Source organism: Phocoena phocoena, chromosome 3 (genome assembly GCF_963924675.1).
Source record: "Phocoena phocoena chromosome 3, mPhoPho1.1, whole genome shotgun sequence".
NCBI classification, from domain to species: domain Eukaryota; kingdom Metazoa; phylum Chordata; class Mammalia; order Artiodactyla; family Phocoenidae; genus Phocoena; species Phocoena phocoena.
The window spans coordinates 80403426-80419922 of record NC_089221.1 but is presented as its reverse complement, the minus strand read 5'-3'; the positions used below and the strand labels follow the sequence as shown (position 1 = coordinate 80419922).

The 16497-nt window shown below is 32.8% G+C and overlaps 1 protein-coding gene across 1 annotated transcript in view; it reads left to right on the top strand.

Annotated features, from left to right (window-relative positions):
- Positions 1–16497, top strand: part of CHD1 (chromodomain helicase DNA binding protein 1) — a 52769-nt gene that overhangs the window by 16556 nt on the left and 19716 nt on the right. Inside the window, exons 16-27 of the mRNA XM_065873673.1 lie at positions 518–706; positions 2020–2182; positions 3048–3200; positions 4896–4967; positions 5422–5571; positions 8132–8280; positions 8647–8743; positions 8853–8948; positions 10656–10832; positions 13331–13491; positions 14780–14821; positions 15513–15643. Of these exons, the coding sequence (XP_065729745.1) occupies positions 518–706; positions 2020–2182; positions 3048–3200; positions 4896–4967; positions 5422–5571; positions 8132–8280; positions 8647–8743; positions 8853–8948; positions 10656–10832; positions 13331–13491; positions 14780–14821; positions 15513–15643 (1580 nt within the window). The remainder of the gene's footprint in view (positions 1–517; positions 707–2019; positions 2183–3047; positions 3201–4895; positions 4968–5421; positions 5572–8131; positions 8281–8646; positions 8744–8852; positions 8949–10655; positions 10833–13330; positions 13492–14779; positions 14822–15512; positions 15644–16497) is intronic.

The following is a 16497-nucleotide window of genomic DNA, read 5'->3' as shown; positions in this document are numbered from 1 at the left end:
AAGCTTGAGCCACATATAATAAATTACAACAGTTGATTTTGCCTGGGTTCAAAATATACCTTGCTTAAAAAATGGAAATAGTATCATTCTTAGTACTTAACAGTAGCAGTAACAACAGTAACAAGGTGCTCTTAGAAAATTCCATTTTCTAAATGAGGGAAACCAGAATAAGTAAGGGTAAACAACTCGTCCAAGTTCACATACATATTTTCTTTGAATAGATTCAGAACTTTCTTTGAGAAATATTTTACTGATAATTACTCCCGTATTTGAAAATATTTCATCTTTATTTAACTCAAGGAAAGTCAAAAATTATTTATAAAACAACTCCTTATATTTTACCTCTATATAGATATACAATAGATTTCTTGGAAAGATAGTTATTAGAAGTGATTAATTTTAGCTAATTTTTTTTTTTTCTAAAAATCTGTACTTTGTTTACATCTGACTATCCTGAAAAATCTCAAATGCAATTTGACTTCTTTTAGTGATTCTTCCATTTGCTTAAATTTTTAAGGTTTTCTTCCTGGGAAGATTTTGAAGAAGAACATGGCAAAGGCAGAGAATATGGTTATGCAAGCCTCCACAAGGAGCTTGAGCCATTTCTGTTACGCAGGGTTAAGAAAGATGTGGAAAAATCTCTTCCTGCCAAGGTTGAGCAGATTTTAAGAATGGAAATGAGTGCTTTACAGAAACAATACTACAAGTAAGCTGTAAACAGAGCACATGTTCTGAACATTTAATTGTATATGATCCCTGTCCTTGTCTCATCCAGGTGCCCCCCAGCCCCATTTGGGTCTTAGAGCAGTAACAATTCTTGAATTTTAGAATGGGTTTATTCATTGGAATATTGATTGAGGCAGAGAGATTTAATGGCATGTCCAAGATCATGGGTGACATAAGACTAAATTCATCTTATAACACATCATTAATTGTTTTTCTCTATTTCGTACTGTTACATTATGGAGGGTTTCTTTTTAAGTGTTAGGATTGCCATGATACCAAGGCATTATTTTGTAATTATGATGATTATATAATTGACAGATAGAAGTGGAAGCCAGAAAAACAAACTTAGAACAAAATTTTAGGCCTCCGCTGCTTTTCGAAGAATGTTAATAATCATATTTTGTATAAATTATGTATGTTGGATCTATATAGTAACACTTCAAAGAATCAAAAAGAAATATGTGTCCTAATATCTGTTTAAACATTTAATTGCATAAAATGCACTGCTACATGCATCTGAATTCTCAGAAACATATTTTATGATAAATCTGTGTCATCCACTTAAAAAATACATTTATTATATAAATTTCACATTTTTATTATGGAAAATTTCAAACATATGCAGAATAGGGTAATACATTAAACTCCATCACTCAGCTTGGTTTTCAGCTCATAGCCAGTCTTATTTTATCTCTAGCCACCCCCACTTCCCCTATTTTCTGTCATTTTGAGGCAAATCAGATGTAATTGTTTCAAGTCCCTTCAAAGACTAACTTTGTAAAAAGGAAGAAAATAAAAGATATTAGTCAAGTTAGATCATGGTGAGAGGAAATGTTATGTATAATTTGCAGTAATAAAGTAATCACTTACCATTTTTCTCTAAGTCGCATGTGTATTGTGTAACTGTAATTTAGAGAAGGCAGTGGGGCTAAACCAGATATCCTCATGACGTATTAGGTACCCAGTGTAATTTGTAGGAAGGTTAAGATAGATAATACAGTTGACCATTTTAAAAATACATTTTTGGGGTAAGGGATTAATATACTATATTCACTATGTTATGTTAAGCCTTTACTTTGTGTAGTTAATGGTTCGGATAACAAATTATGTGTTCTCATGAGTCTTATGAATGAGGTTCAGTAGTCTTGTGAACAGAGTTTGGTCCATTGTATATGCAGTTGAACTTCTTAATAGTGCAGTTTTGCTTTGGTACTTAATTGATTTTTTATGGTTTTAGAATTCATCCTGATAATTGTTCTGCTACATCATTTTCATAATCATTTTTCTAAACAGATGGATATTAACTAGGAATTACAAAGCCCTCAGCAAAGGTTCCAAGGGCAGTACCTCAGGCTTTTTGAATATTATGATGGAGCTAAAGAAATGTTGTAACCATTGCTACCTCATTAAACCACCAGATAATAATGAATTCTATAATAAACAGGAGGCCTTACAAGTAAGAATTTAAAAATTTTATAACTTTGTGGTAAAGCAAAATTCTAGAAAGGTTTATTTCAGTTTTAACTGAAAATGGCACAGTGCTTTAATATATTGGCTAGAAGTTCTCTTTGGTTAATGGTATATTTAAATAATGGTGCTGCTTATTTTTTAGTCTTTATAAAAAGATTTTAAAATTATAATTTATCCATTTAATCATTTTGATCATTTTTCTAAAAACAGATCTCTCTAACCATGGGCTGTCGCACTTTATCCAGCAAAAACCCCTTAGTGTATTTTTCATTGTGGAAAAAAATTCACTAATAGTGATTGTGCTGAATTCGTGACATGGCAAATGGTAGTCTTAAGAAGGGCATCTGGACCTTAGATCTTACCTTTCCTATCACTTCTGGAAGACAAATGAAGAGTGTGAAGAAGGCACAATTGTCATCCAGCTATAGTAGTGCTTTGAAGTGCTATCAGTGACTTATATATATAAATTAGAATACATTTTCGCACTCTTTCAAGACCTTTGATTACTTAGTTGTTGCTTCTTTCAGTGTATTGTTTTTCAGCTAAGATTTTTGGAGAAATGGTGTAATAACTGGCAAATAGAGTGAAACAGTGCTTTTGTTTTTTTATCTCCAGAAAATACAGCAAAAACCTAGGTGCTAAATGGCAAGGAAAATTTAGCTCAAGTCATAGAGCAAATTGATAAAGCTTCTAGAAAATTTCAAAAACTGAAATAAACTATTTCCAACATTATGAAAATTTAAAATCTCAATTTAAAATAATTAAAGAAACAGGTGTTGTGGGGCATTTATTTAATTTGATATAGTTCTTTTAATGCGTCATAACAGTTGTAATTTATTGTTTCCTTGTAGCACTTAATCCGTAGTAGCGGAAAATTAATTCTTCTTGACAAACTGTTAATTCGCCTAAGAGAGCGAGGCAATAGAGTTCTTATTTTTTCTCAAATGGTGCGGATGTTAGATATACTTGCAGAATATTTGAAGTATCGTCAATTCCCCTTTCAAGTAAGCATTTCATTTTGTCTTTTTGGTTGATTTAAATTTCATCTAATTCCTGGGCGTGTTCTACAAAATTACCTTTGAAATTCTTTTGTAAATGAAGAATAGATTTTATATAAATCATACTCTGTTTAAGAAAATAGATCTGTTAAAAAAGTTTTTGTCATTCTTTTTGTTTTTCTTCTTGACCTTATAGCAAAGCAGTCTTTCTTTTAAGTTTGTATTCCTCTCCTGTGTTCAAATCCTAAGGGGCAGCCTTATGTATTAGGCTTTAGTCTTAGGAAGGATAAGAGAGAGCAGTTCTTGTGAATGTTGCCAGGACTGTTGCAGATTCTGAAGATTATGAGCTCATAGTTATTCTAATGCATAGTTTGCTGAGTAAAACTTACATGACTTTAGAAAATATACCAAAGACCAAAATGGGCTTATATTCCGTCTATTCAATATTTATTTTGAAATTCATTCAATATAATTACAGCTAATATGAATGAGTGTTTAATATTAGAGTCAGTCTTAGCACTTTACTTTAGTCCTTAGAGCAGTTTTATGAACAGTACCTGGAACATACCGAACACATAGCATATACAGCTAATAAATGATGTATATTTAGTACAGGCAGTAAAATAGAAGTAGAATTATAATGATGAACCTCAATACACATAATCCCTGCTCTGTTGGAGCTTACAATCTGGTGTGGGAGATAGCCATTAAGTAGGTAATTACAAATGTAATGTTATAACTCTGGTAAGTGCTATGAAGAGCAGGTGTTGGGTGATATAAACTTGATTGAGATACATGTAGTCATTTAGGGGAAAAAGTAGAAAGAATGAAAGGTTTTACTAATTGTAATTTTTAGTGAAAAAGAAACATAATACTTTAAAAACTTTTTTGATTTTGGACATTCTTGTTTAGGTAATATTTAGTAAACACTCAATATGTCAGACACTGTGCTAAGTATTTTACTATGTTCTCTAACTGAATCCTCTGTATGAAGGAAGTACACTACTTCCTATGTCCATTTAGTGAGAAGGAAACTTACAAGGAGAAAAAGGCAAATTACTTGCCCAAGGCACCCATGAATACTCAGTATACTCAAATGTGGGCTATTCATCTAGAGCCATGGTGCCCGAAATCAGTGATTCTCATACTTTAAAAACAGAGGGCTTTTGTTGGATCCCTCTCTCACAGTTTTTGATTCAGTAGGTCTGAAATGGGTCTCAGTAATTTGCATTTCTAAGTTCTCAGGTGACGTCAATGTGTTGGTCCATAACCACACTGGACTGTTTTTTAAACTGTGGGCTGTAACCCATTAATGGATCTGGGAATCAGTTTAATGGGTTGTACCAACTTTTTTTTTTTTTAATCATAAAATAATGAGGGTATATCACAGTACATTGTGTCATGAGACTTGCTTTGGGCATATAGCTGTATACTTCATTCACGTGTAAAATGTATTCTTACGGTGGGTCTCAGGTAAAATGACAGCCAGTGCTATTATTTACTCTTAGCGAAAGTAGTTCCAGTGGTTAAGAGCACAGATTCTGGAGACAGAATTCCTGGGCGTTGCTTTCCTACCTATAAGTACCTTCTAGTGTTAGCAAAAGCGATGCTGCATTTTCATACTTAATTTCATAATTGAATTTAATCCCTTTTTAAAGTTTTGATTCTGTTACAATGCAGTATTTTAATGTTTTATTCCAGAGATTAGATGGATCAATAAAAGGAGAGCTGAGGAAGCAAGCTCTAGATCATTTTAATGCTGAAGGATCAGAGGTATGAATGCTTTCAAAATTGTAAATAAATTTTTTAGTCATTATTTTAGTCATACATAACTTGTAGTTTTTTATTGGTGGTAGCCAGTTTCGATTTGCAAGTGAGCTTTTTAAATCAGTATTCTATGTTAAATCTGAGGAATTTTACCCTTTCATATCAATACTATTACAATATAGGACAGTTAGATTTGCTTCAAAATAAATTAGCCCACTTTGATTTAGAATTCTTTTTGAATTGTTTATTATTCCCATATATATATTTGTATTTTGGAGTCTTGTTGATTGGTTTTGCTAGATGTTTATATATTTTATTAGTAATTTTTAAAACTACTTTTCAGTTTTATTGGTAAAATACTTTTTAAATTCAGAAATTCAATTGTAAAATTCTCACATTGATTATTCACAGTCCCAGTTTAGAAAAATTTTTAATTGTGCCTATTTGTAATTCCTTACAGGATTTCTGTTTTTTGCTTTCCACAAGAGCTGGAGGTTTAGGAATTAACTTAGCTTCAGCTGACACTGTTGTTATATTTGATTCTGATTGGAATCCACAAAATGATCTTCAGGCACAGGCTAGAGCTCATCGAATTGGGCAAAAGAAACAGGTATTTTTTAATTCTCCTTATTTTACTCTTTTATTTTTATTTTTTTAAAGTTTTTTAAAAATAAATTTATTTTATTTATTTACTTTTGGCTGTGTTGGGTCTTCGTTGCTGCACACAGGCTTTCTTTAGTTGTGGCAAGTGGGGGCTACACTTCATTGCAGTGTGCGGGCTTCTCATTGCGGTGGCTTCTCTTGCTGCGGAGCACAGGCTCTAGGCACACGGGCTTCAGTAGTTGTGGCTCGCAGGCTCTAGAGCACAGGCTCGGTAGTTGTGATGCACGGTCTTAGTTGCTCCGTGGCATGTGGGATCTTCCCAGACCAGTGATTAAACCCGTTTCCCCTGCGGTGGCAGGTGGATTCTAGCACCATCAGAGAAGCCCTATTTTACTCTTTTAGAATCTTTTTTATGATCAGTGTTTAGAAGTGATTTTGGTTTATCCTTCTGGTAAGATTGTTGGAACAGTCATATTGCTATTGAACAGATAGGGTACTGAGGAACTCAAATTTACCAGAATCACCTGGAAATTCTGACAGAACTGAGAAAACTATGCCTAAATAAGATCATGCACTCTCTTTTGATCATAATTCAGTTTACAGCTATAGAATACAATGTTCTTCATTCAGTATATAAACTTTAAAATGTCTTCATATACTTATTTTAACTATTGAAAGAGTTTTGCTTAGTACATTGCTTCCTTTTTGTTAGGCTGTGTTTTATCCATGTGCTCACAAGATTCTCCATGCAAAAAAGCCATTCTCATAAGTTTTGTACAACTGTCTGGCACAGTTGTAATAGCCCTTGAGAAAAACCATCTGTCATCCTTTTGATGTCTTGGTCCTTGTACTTTTAATTCATTTACCTCCATCTACAGTAGTGTTCTCAGACTTCTTCAAAGTAGGAGATATGAGCAAGTAGCACAAAAAGGCACATTTTATTTACTTTTAAACATTCATATTTTCTACTGAAAAATAAATCCATAATATAAAAGGAAAAAATGATATAAAAGGAAAAAATGTTTTACTCATATAATTCTTATAAGAGAGAGGGAAGCTTGAAGTAGGGATAACAGCATGCCAAGACAAATTGTAGACTGTCAAAGATGAGAAAGTGAGGAAATAGCATATTCTCACAGGTGAGCTGGGCCTAATGTATATGTGAAAAGACAGCATTTTCCTGTATTATGAATGAGATGGAGAAAAGTGATTAATTGCACTGAACAGATACCTCCTATATTGAAATCCTCAACACATGGCTAGACTAAACATTCCACTTATACTACTTAAAGACCTTGGCTACCACATTTTCTGATACAGGATAGAAAATAGAGGATACATATTAGGAAAAGAACCAGTAAGACAAGATACTATAGAAAGCTGTGTGGTAGAACTCTGGGATGAATACCTAAATAAGATCACAAAATAATGCAATACAGATTTCTTAACCATTGTGTTAACAAAAATTTTTAAACATAGGTATATATATGAAATATATTTTTATTATTAATGAGATAAATTCTTTACTATTTCATTACTGGTGACATATAAGATTCCTGTGCTTCATGTACTTGCTATTTTAGTAGTAATTGGTTCTAAATCTGATCAAAGGAGTCTAAGATCTCCTTTTAAATATTTGCATGCAGCAACTACAAACTGAGTAGTTGTAGGTTACTAATACAGATGAGTTTTATTGGTGACCCAATACTATAAATGTTTAGAAATAACTTTTGATAAAAATGCAAATAATACAATATCCAGTTATCTACTGATTTATACAGTAGTTCCAATCCTGAAAAAATTAGTGTGTATTGTAACTTTGTAAAAACGCTTCATGTTTATATTAAAATAGTTATAATTTAGACTCATGATAATTTAGAACGGTTTTTAAAAATCATTTGGAAGACTCAAAAGGCACAGGATAATTTTTCATTGAGCCAAAATGTCCAGTTTAATGAAGAATGCCTGGTATCCCAGGTCCCTGTGCTCTAAATGCTGGTAAGCCCACCTAATCACTGAAAACTAAAAATGTTTCCATAAATTTTCAAAATATCCCTATATGGTGGTATTGTTTGATATAGAACCACTGACTTTGAGAAGTAGGGCAGAATTACTATACATCAATTTTTGTCTCTTTTGGAAAACAACTTTTTTTTTAATGGCAGGGCTTAATCATTAACTTGGCAAGTGATTTGTGGAATTTTGGATTATTGGAATGATGAAACATTAATCAGAATTAAGGGAACTGGTATAAGGTTGTCATAAGTTTACTACCATTCCCCCTCCTTCCCAGCTAAAAGATAATTTAAAAATTACTGTCATTCCTTTAAAAAAAGAAAATGAAGCAAATAAAGTCTATTAACCAAAATGTAAGAAGGAAGGACATACTCTCAGTCTTTAAACTGAAGAAACTTAGTTTTATATTTTTTAATTTTCATATTGCTTTTGACCAGTGAAAATTTCATGTCAGATGAACATCAGTCTGTGTACCAATATTTGGGCATTTAACATTAGCAAAACGAGTCCTTTTTACTGCACTTTAAGTTTCATCGTGTGTATCTTTACAGGTGAACATTTATCGTCTAGTTACAAAGGGATCAGTTGAAGAGGATATTCTTGAAAGGGCCAAAAAGAAGATGGTTTTAGATCATCTTGTGATTCAAAGAATGGACACAACTGGGAAGACAGTATTACACACGGGCTCTGCTCCCTCAAGGTAGTTACTTTACTTAAAAAAAAAGTCCTTTTAGAATCATACTATACTCATTTTTCTGAAATGTTACATAGTGTAAACAGGTCATTGAAGTACTATAGTTAGTGTTATTTTTTAAAGCACTGAGCTAATTTCTAGTCAATGGCATACATTCAGTACATGGTTTCACCACTCTAGTTTTGTAATCTTGGGGGAAAACCCTAAGCTTTAAGTTCTTTAGTTTTAAAATAAGTATACTAGTAATGCTTCACTTATCTATGTCATATTAACTGTTGTAAAGGTGACTATGTCAATAACTCATAGAAGTGCTATGTAAATGTTAAATTTGTGACTGTTAGTGTTAAGTATTTTTGTTTGTCCTGATTTTAGCTCTACTCCTTTCAATAAAGAAGAGTTATCAGCCATTTTAAAGTTTGGTGCTGAGGAACTTTTTAAGGAGCCCGAGGGAGAAGAACAAGAGCCCCAGGTAAAACAAACTTGTCTCAAAATGTGTCGTTTTTTAAGCTATAAATGTAAAGTATATTTATTTTAAAACATAAAGCATATTTAAAATAAAGATTTCTTTCTTATTTTAGGAAATGGATATAGATGAAATCTTGAAGAGGGCTGAAACTCATGAAAATGAACCAGGACCTTTAACTGTAGGAGATGAATTACTTTCTCAATTCAAGGTAGTTTTCTTTTTTAATTTTTCTTTATAATTATATAAATTGATAAGGGATGATTTTTTTGTCATTTAGTGTTTTATTCATCTTTTCTTTCTTTAAGCAGGATCAGCATGATAATCTTAAAAATGTTAAAAACATCTTTGTCTTAAAATTTGCTATGGTGTATAAAAATTTTTCTTTCTTATTCTGACAAACCAGTAGTGACCTGATTTGAAAGGGACCAAATCATTTATGAACAGTTACGTTTTCATGACTGAAGACTTTAGCTAATCTTTATTGGAGCAGTTTTTGACATCAGGTTAGTTTAAGCATTATCACAGCTAAGAAAACTCAAGTTTTCAAGTTTAACTCAAATCAGTCAGACAGAGTAAGCAAAGTAAGCAGTAACACTGACAAATACCCCTGGTTAGGTGAGGGCTAAAAGGTTGCAAGGAGTCCTAAAGTCAACCAGCCTCATAAAGTGTGTGCCAGTTGTTTAGCATAAAGAAGCAGCTTCCTCTATATCCTAGCCATTTCCTACAACCTGAGGTTTTTAAGGGTCAATTAATGTCATTCATTCATTTCACACATATTTATTGTGCACCTGCAATGTGCCACACACAGACACAGCAGTGAATAGAAACTTTTGCAATTTTAATGGATCACCCTGCCTGCAATGCAGAGGATCATTCTGGCTGCGGTGCAGAGGATTTACTGTAGTGGGCAAGAATTGAAGCAGGAAGAAAAGTTAGAAGACTATTTCAGTAATCCTGGTGAGAGGTAAAGTTTTCTGGAACCGGCACTCACTCTGGGTATTGTCTAATGAACTTTTGTTTTTTTAAACATTGTTATACTATTTGCTTTTAATTTGACTAATTGGCAATTTGAAAAAGTCACTGATACGTTAACTTGAATAAATACAGATTATGTTTATACCAGTGAGTTGCTACTCATACACAGCTGGCTTTAAGGCTGTCATCAACATTTAGATAGCATACATGAGAGAATAAGCACTATATTTTCAGCCCCATTCCTTGTATAGCATGAGCATAGTTTTCTTGTCTTTTCAGTTATCTGTAAGCTTTAATGTACTAGTATTGGCAGTTAGCTTTAATGAGTGCTTTCTGTGTACCAGACTCTGCACAGTTCTTTAAATGCATTATCTTACTTAATCCTCACAAAAGTTAGTGAGCTCTTACTAGCCCCCTATTTTCAGAGTTGAATAAACTAGGGCTTAGGGAACCTAAATAAATTTATCTATGGTCTCAGAGCTCCTTGTGTCTTGTCGTTAGCTCTTTAGGTACTTCGTTTATGATCATAAAAATAAGAATTTCGGGTTGTTCTATAGCACTTTGTAGTTAATGGACTGGTGTGGTAATTTCTGCAGAAGGTGATTTAGCATATTACTCTATAAATTACTTTGTTGTTACTCTGTTAACTTCCTCTAGTTCTGTTATTAGTAATAGTTTTGTTGATAAGCAAGGCAAAAGAGAATCATTCCTGGAAGAGAAATCTTAGAAGTCATTTGGTTTGATCTACTTTGACCTCATGAAGTAATAAACTTAGCAGTCATATTTGGTTTAACCCATAGTCATATTCATTATCCTGAGGCTATTTAAGTTATATTATCTTATTCTGGTGTACCTCTTCCTTCCCACTAAAAAAGGAAAATATAATTTAATAATGAGTTCTTCTTTAATCTTATTCTGCTAAAATTCTGGAATTTATCAGGTTGCCAACTTTTCAAATATGGATGAGGATGACATTGAGTTGGAACCTGAAAGAAATTCAAAGAATTGGGAAGAAATCATTCCTGAAGATCAAAGAAGACGATTAGAAGAGGAAGAAAGACAAAAGGAACTTGAAGAAATTTATATGCTCCCCAGAATGAGAAACTGTGCAAAACAGGTGACTTTTTAATTTAAAAGATATTTCTGTATTGTAAGAGTATTTACATCTGGACTGTCTTTTTTGTTTAGAGAAATATTGATTCTTACCTTTTTTTTTTTTTCCTAGTAATGATTTCATCTGATTTAATAATGCCTGTCTCATAAAGTGAGTTGGAAAGTGTCCCCTCCTCTTCTATTTTTGGGAAGAGTTTGTGCAGAATAGGTTATTATTTTCTCGTTAAGTGTTAGGCAGCGTTAGGGAAACCGTCTAGGCCTTTAAGTGTCTAAAGGTGTAAGCTTGGATCATTAAATCAAGACTTTCCTTTTCTAATATTAGCATTTAATGCTGCAAGTTTCCCACTAAGCACTGCCTTTTCTGAATCTCCTAAATTCTGATTTTTGTTGTGTTCTCATTTTCATTTATTTCAAAATATTTTCCGATATCTTCTGTGACTTCCTCTGTGACCCATAGGGTTTTTTTAGAAGTGTGTTGTTTAATTTTCAAATATTTGGGAGATTTGTCAAGTATCTTTGCTATTGATTTCTAGTTTAATTCTTTTATGGTCAGAGAGCATACCTTGTGTGATTTGAATTTTTAGAAATTTGTTGGTATTTATTTTATGGCCTAAATGAACAAAATAGTAGATTTTTAAATAATGGTGGCAGCGCCGTGCCAAGCTATATTGGGTCCTGTGGCAAAAGGAAAAACTTTAATGTTAGAGCTCTTTGCATTAACTTCTGTTTTTAGACTACTGTTGCATTACAAGATTGTTTGTCCTGATTACTGAATTTTTTGGTATCTCCTTAAATTTTGAGTCTGAGGGAAATGAGGAACCCACCCTACCCTAATCCTTGCCCTGCTAGTTTTTTGTTTTCTTTTCCTACAACCATATTAGGTCTTCTTCTGTGTCCTCGGTTCAGTAGGTGAGAAGGGTCTGGCCAGGCTTTCTGCCTGTCCCCTCAAAGGTGACTACTCTCTTTCTCTAGGCCTTCACCGTGAAGGAAAGTTTCTGTAATCTCCAGCCCTGTTTCCAGTCTGTCTCATGAGCAGCTGGTTGAGGTTTGTGGAGAAGCACCTGAGAGTGGGTACAGGTGCTGTGTCTTTGGTTCCCAGGGATCCTCTGCTCTCACGGTAGCTCACACTCAGTCTTTAGCAAATGTTAGCTGACTTTCCTCTTTCCTGCTTGAATGGTACTTGATGTCTGCCATTCATGCTATTCACAAGTGAGCCAGTGTCCAAGTTCCATCTCTTCTTATAATCTGCTTTATTTCCTTATATTTTAGACTACTAGATTGCCTTGTGATTTTGATGTATGTAATAAAAGTTATGATTTTGTAGATTAGATTTGTTGTTAGGGCAGGAGCAGCCTACCAACTTTTACATCCCAGGCAGAAATGGAGCCCAGTAATTTGTGTTTGGCCTGAGAGTAATTGTTTGTGTAGTTTCTTGTTTGTGTTTATTTCTGCAAACCCCTTAGTGGTTTCTTTTTATAGTGCAAGGGAAGCACAGCATTATATTAGATCTAGTGAAAGGATGGGAGAAGGTTAGAACAAATAAGAACTAAATACCATCATTGACTTTCAATTAGCTTTCAGCATATTAGGGATTCAGAATATGTACTGAGGCTTTGGAAGAACTCCAAAGACTTGCAGGAAGAATGTCTGTCCACTCAGAGATATCATAGTAATAATATTATTATAGTATATAGTATACATAATTCTAGTATTTTTTTTATACATATCATTTGCCAGGTTTAATTGGAGTCATTAATTTGGGACTTGCTTTCTTCCTTTTGACAGTGTATAATGAATGTTAGTCATTCTACAAAATTTTTAATGGCTTCTCAGCTTTCTATTGTATAGATTATTTGTCTGATCTTTTTTTTGATGAACATTTAGATTGTTTGCAATTTTTTTTATATGGTAAAAATGACTTGGCCAGTGTTCCTTTACATTTCTGATATCAAGAAAAATGCCTAGTAGGGATGTTGCTGGGTCAGCAGAATGATAAATTTTAAGACGTTTGATATAATATTGCCAAACTGCCCTCTGTCCCAGTTTAAATACACACCAGAGGTGTTTGACTGTTATTCTATACCAGTACCAGTATTGGCTATTATTGCTTTGTTAGTATTGGTCAAGTTGATGGATTAAAGAAAGAATTACATTTCATTGTAACTTTAATTCACATTTTAAGAAATATACCAATGAGGTTGTATAATTCTGTGTTTGTTATTTGATTAATTGCTTTTTAATAACCTTTCATATATTTTTACAAAAGGACAGTGGATATTTTCCTGCTGATTTATGAGAATGTTTTAAGTGTTAAGGCTCTTAATAACTCTTTGTCATTAATGTGCTATATTTTTTCTGTTTTGTTTGCTTTTTAATTTTGTTTATAGAATATTTTTGATACATATTTGTTAATTTTGTCAATCTTTTATAATGTTTTCTTTGCCCTTAACATAGAAGCCTGCTTTACCTAAACTTGGGCAAAATTTTGTTTTCAAATTCCAGATTAGTTTCAATGGAAGTGAAGGGAGGCGCAGTAGAAGTAGGAGATACTCTGGATCTGATAGTGATTCAGTCTCAGAACGGAAAAGGCCAAAGAAACGTGGAAGACCACGAACTATCCCTCGGGAAAATATTAAAGGATTTAGTGATGCAGAAATTCGGCGGTAAGATGACATAAGACCATTTTTACTTCAACTTGCTTTTAGTAGGGGGTGAAATTAAAACAAATCCCATAAATTTTAAAGATTAAGATGAAAGTTTTAGAGGAGGCAAATATATGATAATTGTGTAGGGATTGGGTGGTTCTGCTTTTGGTTGTTCTTTATAACTATGGGTAAAAAATGAGTTTGGCATTAATCTTTTCTGTGTTATTTATTGGTACTCTATTTAGACTGCTAAATTATTTTGGTTTTATTAATGTGGTTCAGAATAATAGCCCTTTTGAATAATGAATGTATATTTCAGTACATTAGATTATTTATTAAAAATTCTGACTGTATTTATGACTCCCAACATTACTCTTTACATGGGAGTAATTTAGTTCCATGTTTTTCTAGTTTTTTACACGGAGGTGATTGGTTTTTTGAAACTCACCATGTTAAAAGTGTTTCTGATATGTTCAAATAGAGGAGTTGAGGTAAGATTGGCCAGGCAGGATAAATTGTAGTTTTCTTTCAAAATATGTTTGTTCATATATACAGATTTATTTAAGGGGAATGGGATAGCAGCTTACTTTGTTTATGTAATATTTTTGCATATGAAATTTGTGAAAGGTTGTTCGTTGTTGTATTTTGAGAGTTTGTTGTTTCTTTCAAGCCATTGTAACTCTTTTCTTTTAAATCATAGACCTGACTGATAAAGTTCTTCCTCATTTTTTTCTACCAGAAAACTAAATATATTGTTAGATTTTGTTTAGGGTACTTTTATGACCACCTGATTTGTTGGACTTTCTGTCTCTAGTTGAAGAGGCATTTCAACTTCTACTTTTCCTGGATATTTTCCCTCATCCATCAGCCACTTGGGTAGCTTTGTTCTTAAGTAATATTTATTTTTCCATTGTTGGTATAATACCATATATCTGAATTAAAGCTATATTCAGTAAACTTTTATCTACACTTGAAATGTGAGGAGATGTAATGTGATTGATAATTCTGGAGACACTTCCTCTGGTAGCCTTGAACCTTTTTTGTCTTGTGAAAAAAATAATTTCTAAAATAAAATTTAGCTTCTGTTTTATTTATATTGGTTTCTAAACATCATCCTGGGTGTTAAAAAATATATCTTGTCTTACTTGGTTTATCTTAATGTTTTGATTCTAGCATAATTTATTCATTTTTGTTAGTAACAGTGCCTTGAACTTTTACACTAACAAGTATTATTTCTATATATTTATATCTATTTTTTAACGAATAGTGAAGCCCACATTTAAATCAAACAATTATTTTCTGTTAGGTTTATCAAGAGTTACAAGAAATTTGGTGGCCCTCTGGAAAGGTAAATACATCTGTCATTCTCAATAGAATTATAGAATGTATCACATGCTGTCAGCTTTATTTATACTATTGTTAAATTTGCTGTAAAAGGTTTTTATAAAGTTAACCTGTAGAAAGCAAATTTCGGATAGATTTTTGAAAGCTTTTTGTACTATCCTTAATCCTTTCTAGTGTCTAAAGTTTTATCTACAAATGAAGTTTTCTATAAAATACATGGCCTGTAAAACATTTGCATTTTTATAATTGTAAGCTACTTTTCAAATGCTTTTTCTTACCTTTTCATCACAAGCTTATAAAATAGCAGATTCATCTGTAGAGAAGCTAAGTTGCTAACCTAGCCTCTGACTTAAAGACCAATTTTGTTTAATGGTTATTCTCAATAACCGCTATAACCACTATCTTAATTATAGAGTGGCAGAGACTAAAATTGGTTTAATTCTGTTTTTCTCCCCAAAACTCCATCTTAAAATAGAAATATTTTGTTTTATTTTGAGATGACTTGCATGAAGTTACAATGAAATACTTACATAATTATTTTAGATGATGAAAAAGATGTTTTGAACATTTATTATTCATATTTTCTCAGTGTATAGTAATTAAAAAATTATAGAAGTTTACTCTTATAATATCTGTTTTAAATGGCTCCATTTTATTCTGCATATTTACCTGAAAATTGTATTACTTTATTATAGATTAGATGCAATTGCTCGAGATGCTGAATTAGTTGATAAGTCAGAGACAGACCTCAGACGACTAGGAGAATTGGTACATAATGGTTGCATTAAAGCTTTAAAGGACAATTCTTCAGGAACAGAACGAACAGGTAATACTAAAATGAAAGTGATTTAAAGAGAGGTAAATGGAAGTTTCAAAATATGCTTTTATTGAGTTAGTTAGGTATTATATCTTAAGTTACTTATTCATTAGTCTTAAAAGATGCTTTATAAAACAAAGCAAGGCCATTTCTGGTTAAGAGAAAATGGGCAGCAGAATTGTATTATTGAAGGCAGTAGAATCCATCCGCCTGGTATATTTTCTGGCTGGGAGGTAACATCAGGAATTATTGTTAGTTGTACTATATTTTTAGTATAGATGAGCTATTATAAGTATACACATGTGATAATGGTGTTAGCATAGTTACTTTCTACTTATTTTGTAATTCGTCTATCTAAATAAAAATAGATAAGATTCAGTAATTATATGTACTGAAAAAAATCATACTGGAACTCTTATTTAGAAAGGCTGACATATTAATAGATTGATGTATCTTATGCATTTGCTAAAGTACATGAAATGCTTTTTGTGAATCTTCATGTGCTATATTATAATCAGTAGTATGTACTGAAAAATCTCGAGTGAAATTTAGGGTTTGCCAGCAAGCCTCCCCTTAACACAAATAAGTAATACTTTAAAATATAGGTAGGGGCTTCCCTGGTGGCACAGTGGTTGAGAGTCCGCCTGCCGATGCAGGGCACACGGATTCGTGCCCCAGTCCGGGAAGATCCCACATGCTGTGGAGCGGCTGGGCCCGTGAGCCATGGCCGCTGAGCCCGCGCTCTGCAACGGGAGAGGCCACAACAGTGAGAGGCCCGCGTACCGCAAAAAAAAAATAAATAAATAAATAAAATAAAATATAGGTAAATAGTACTTATTTATATAAGTAATAACATATTTTGC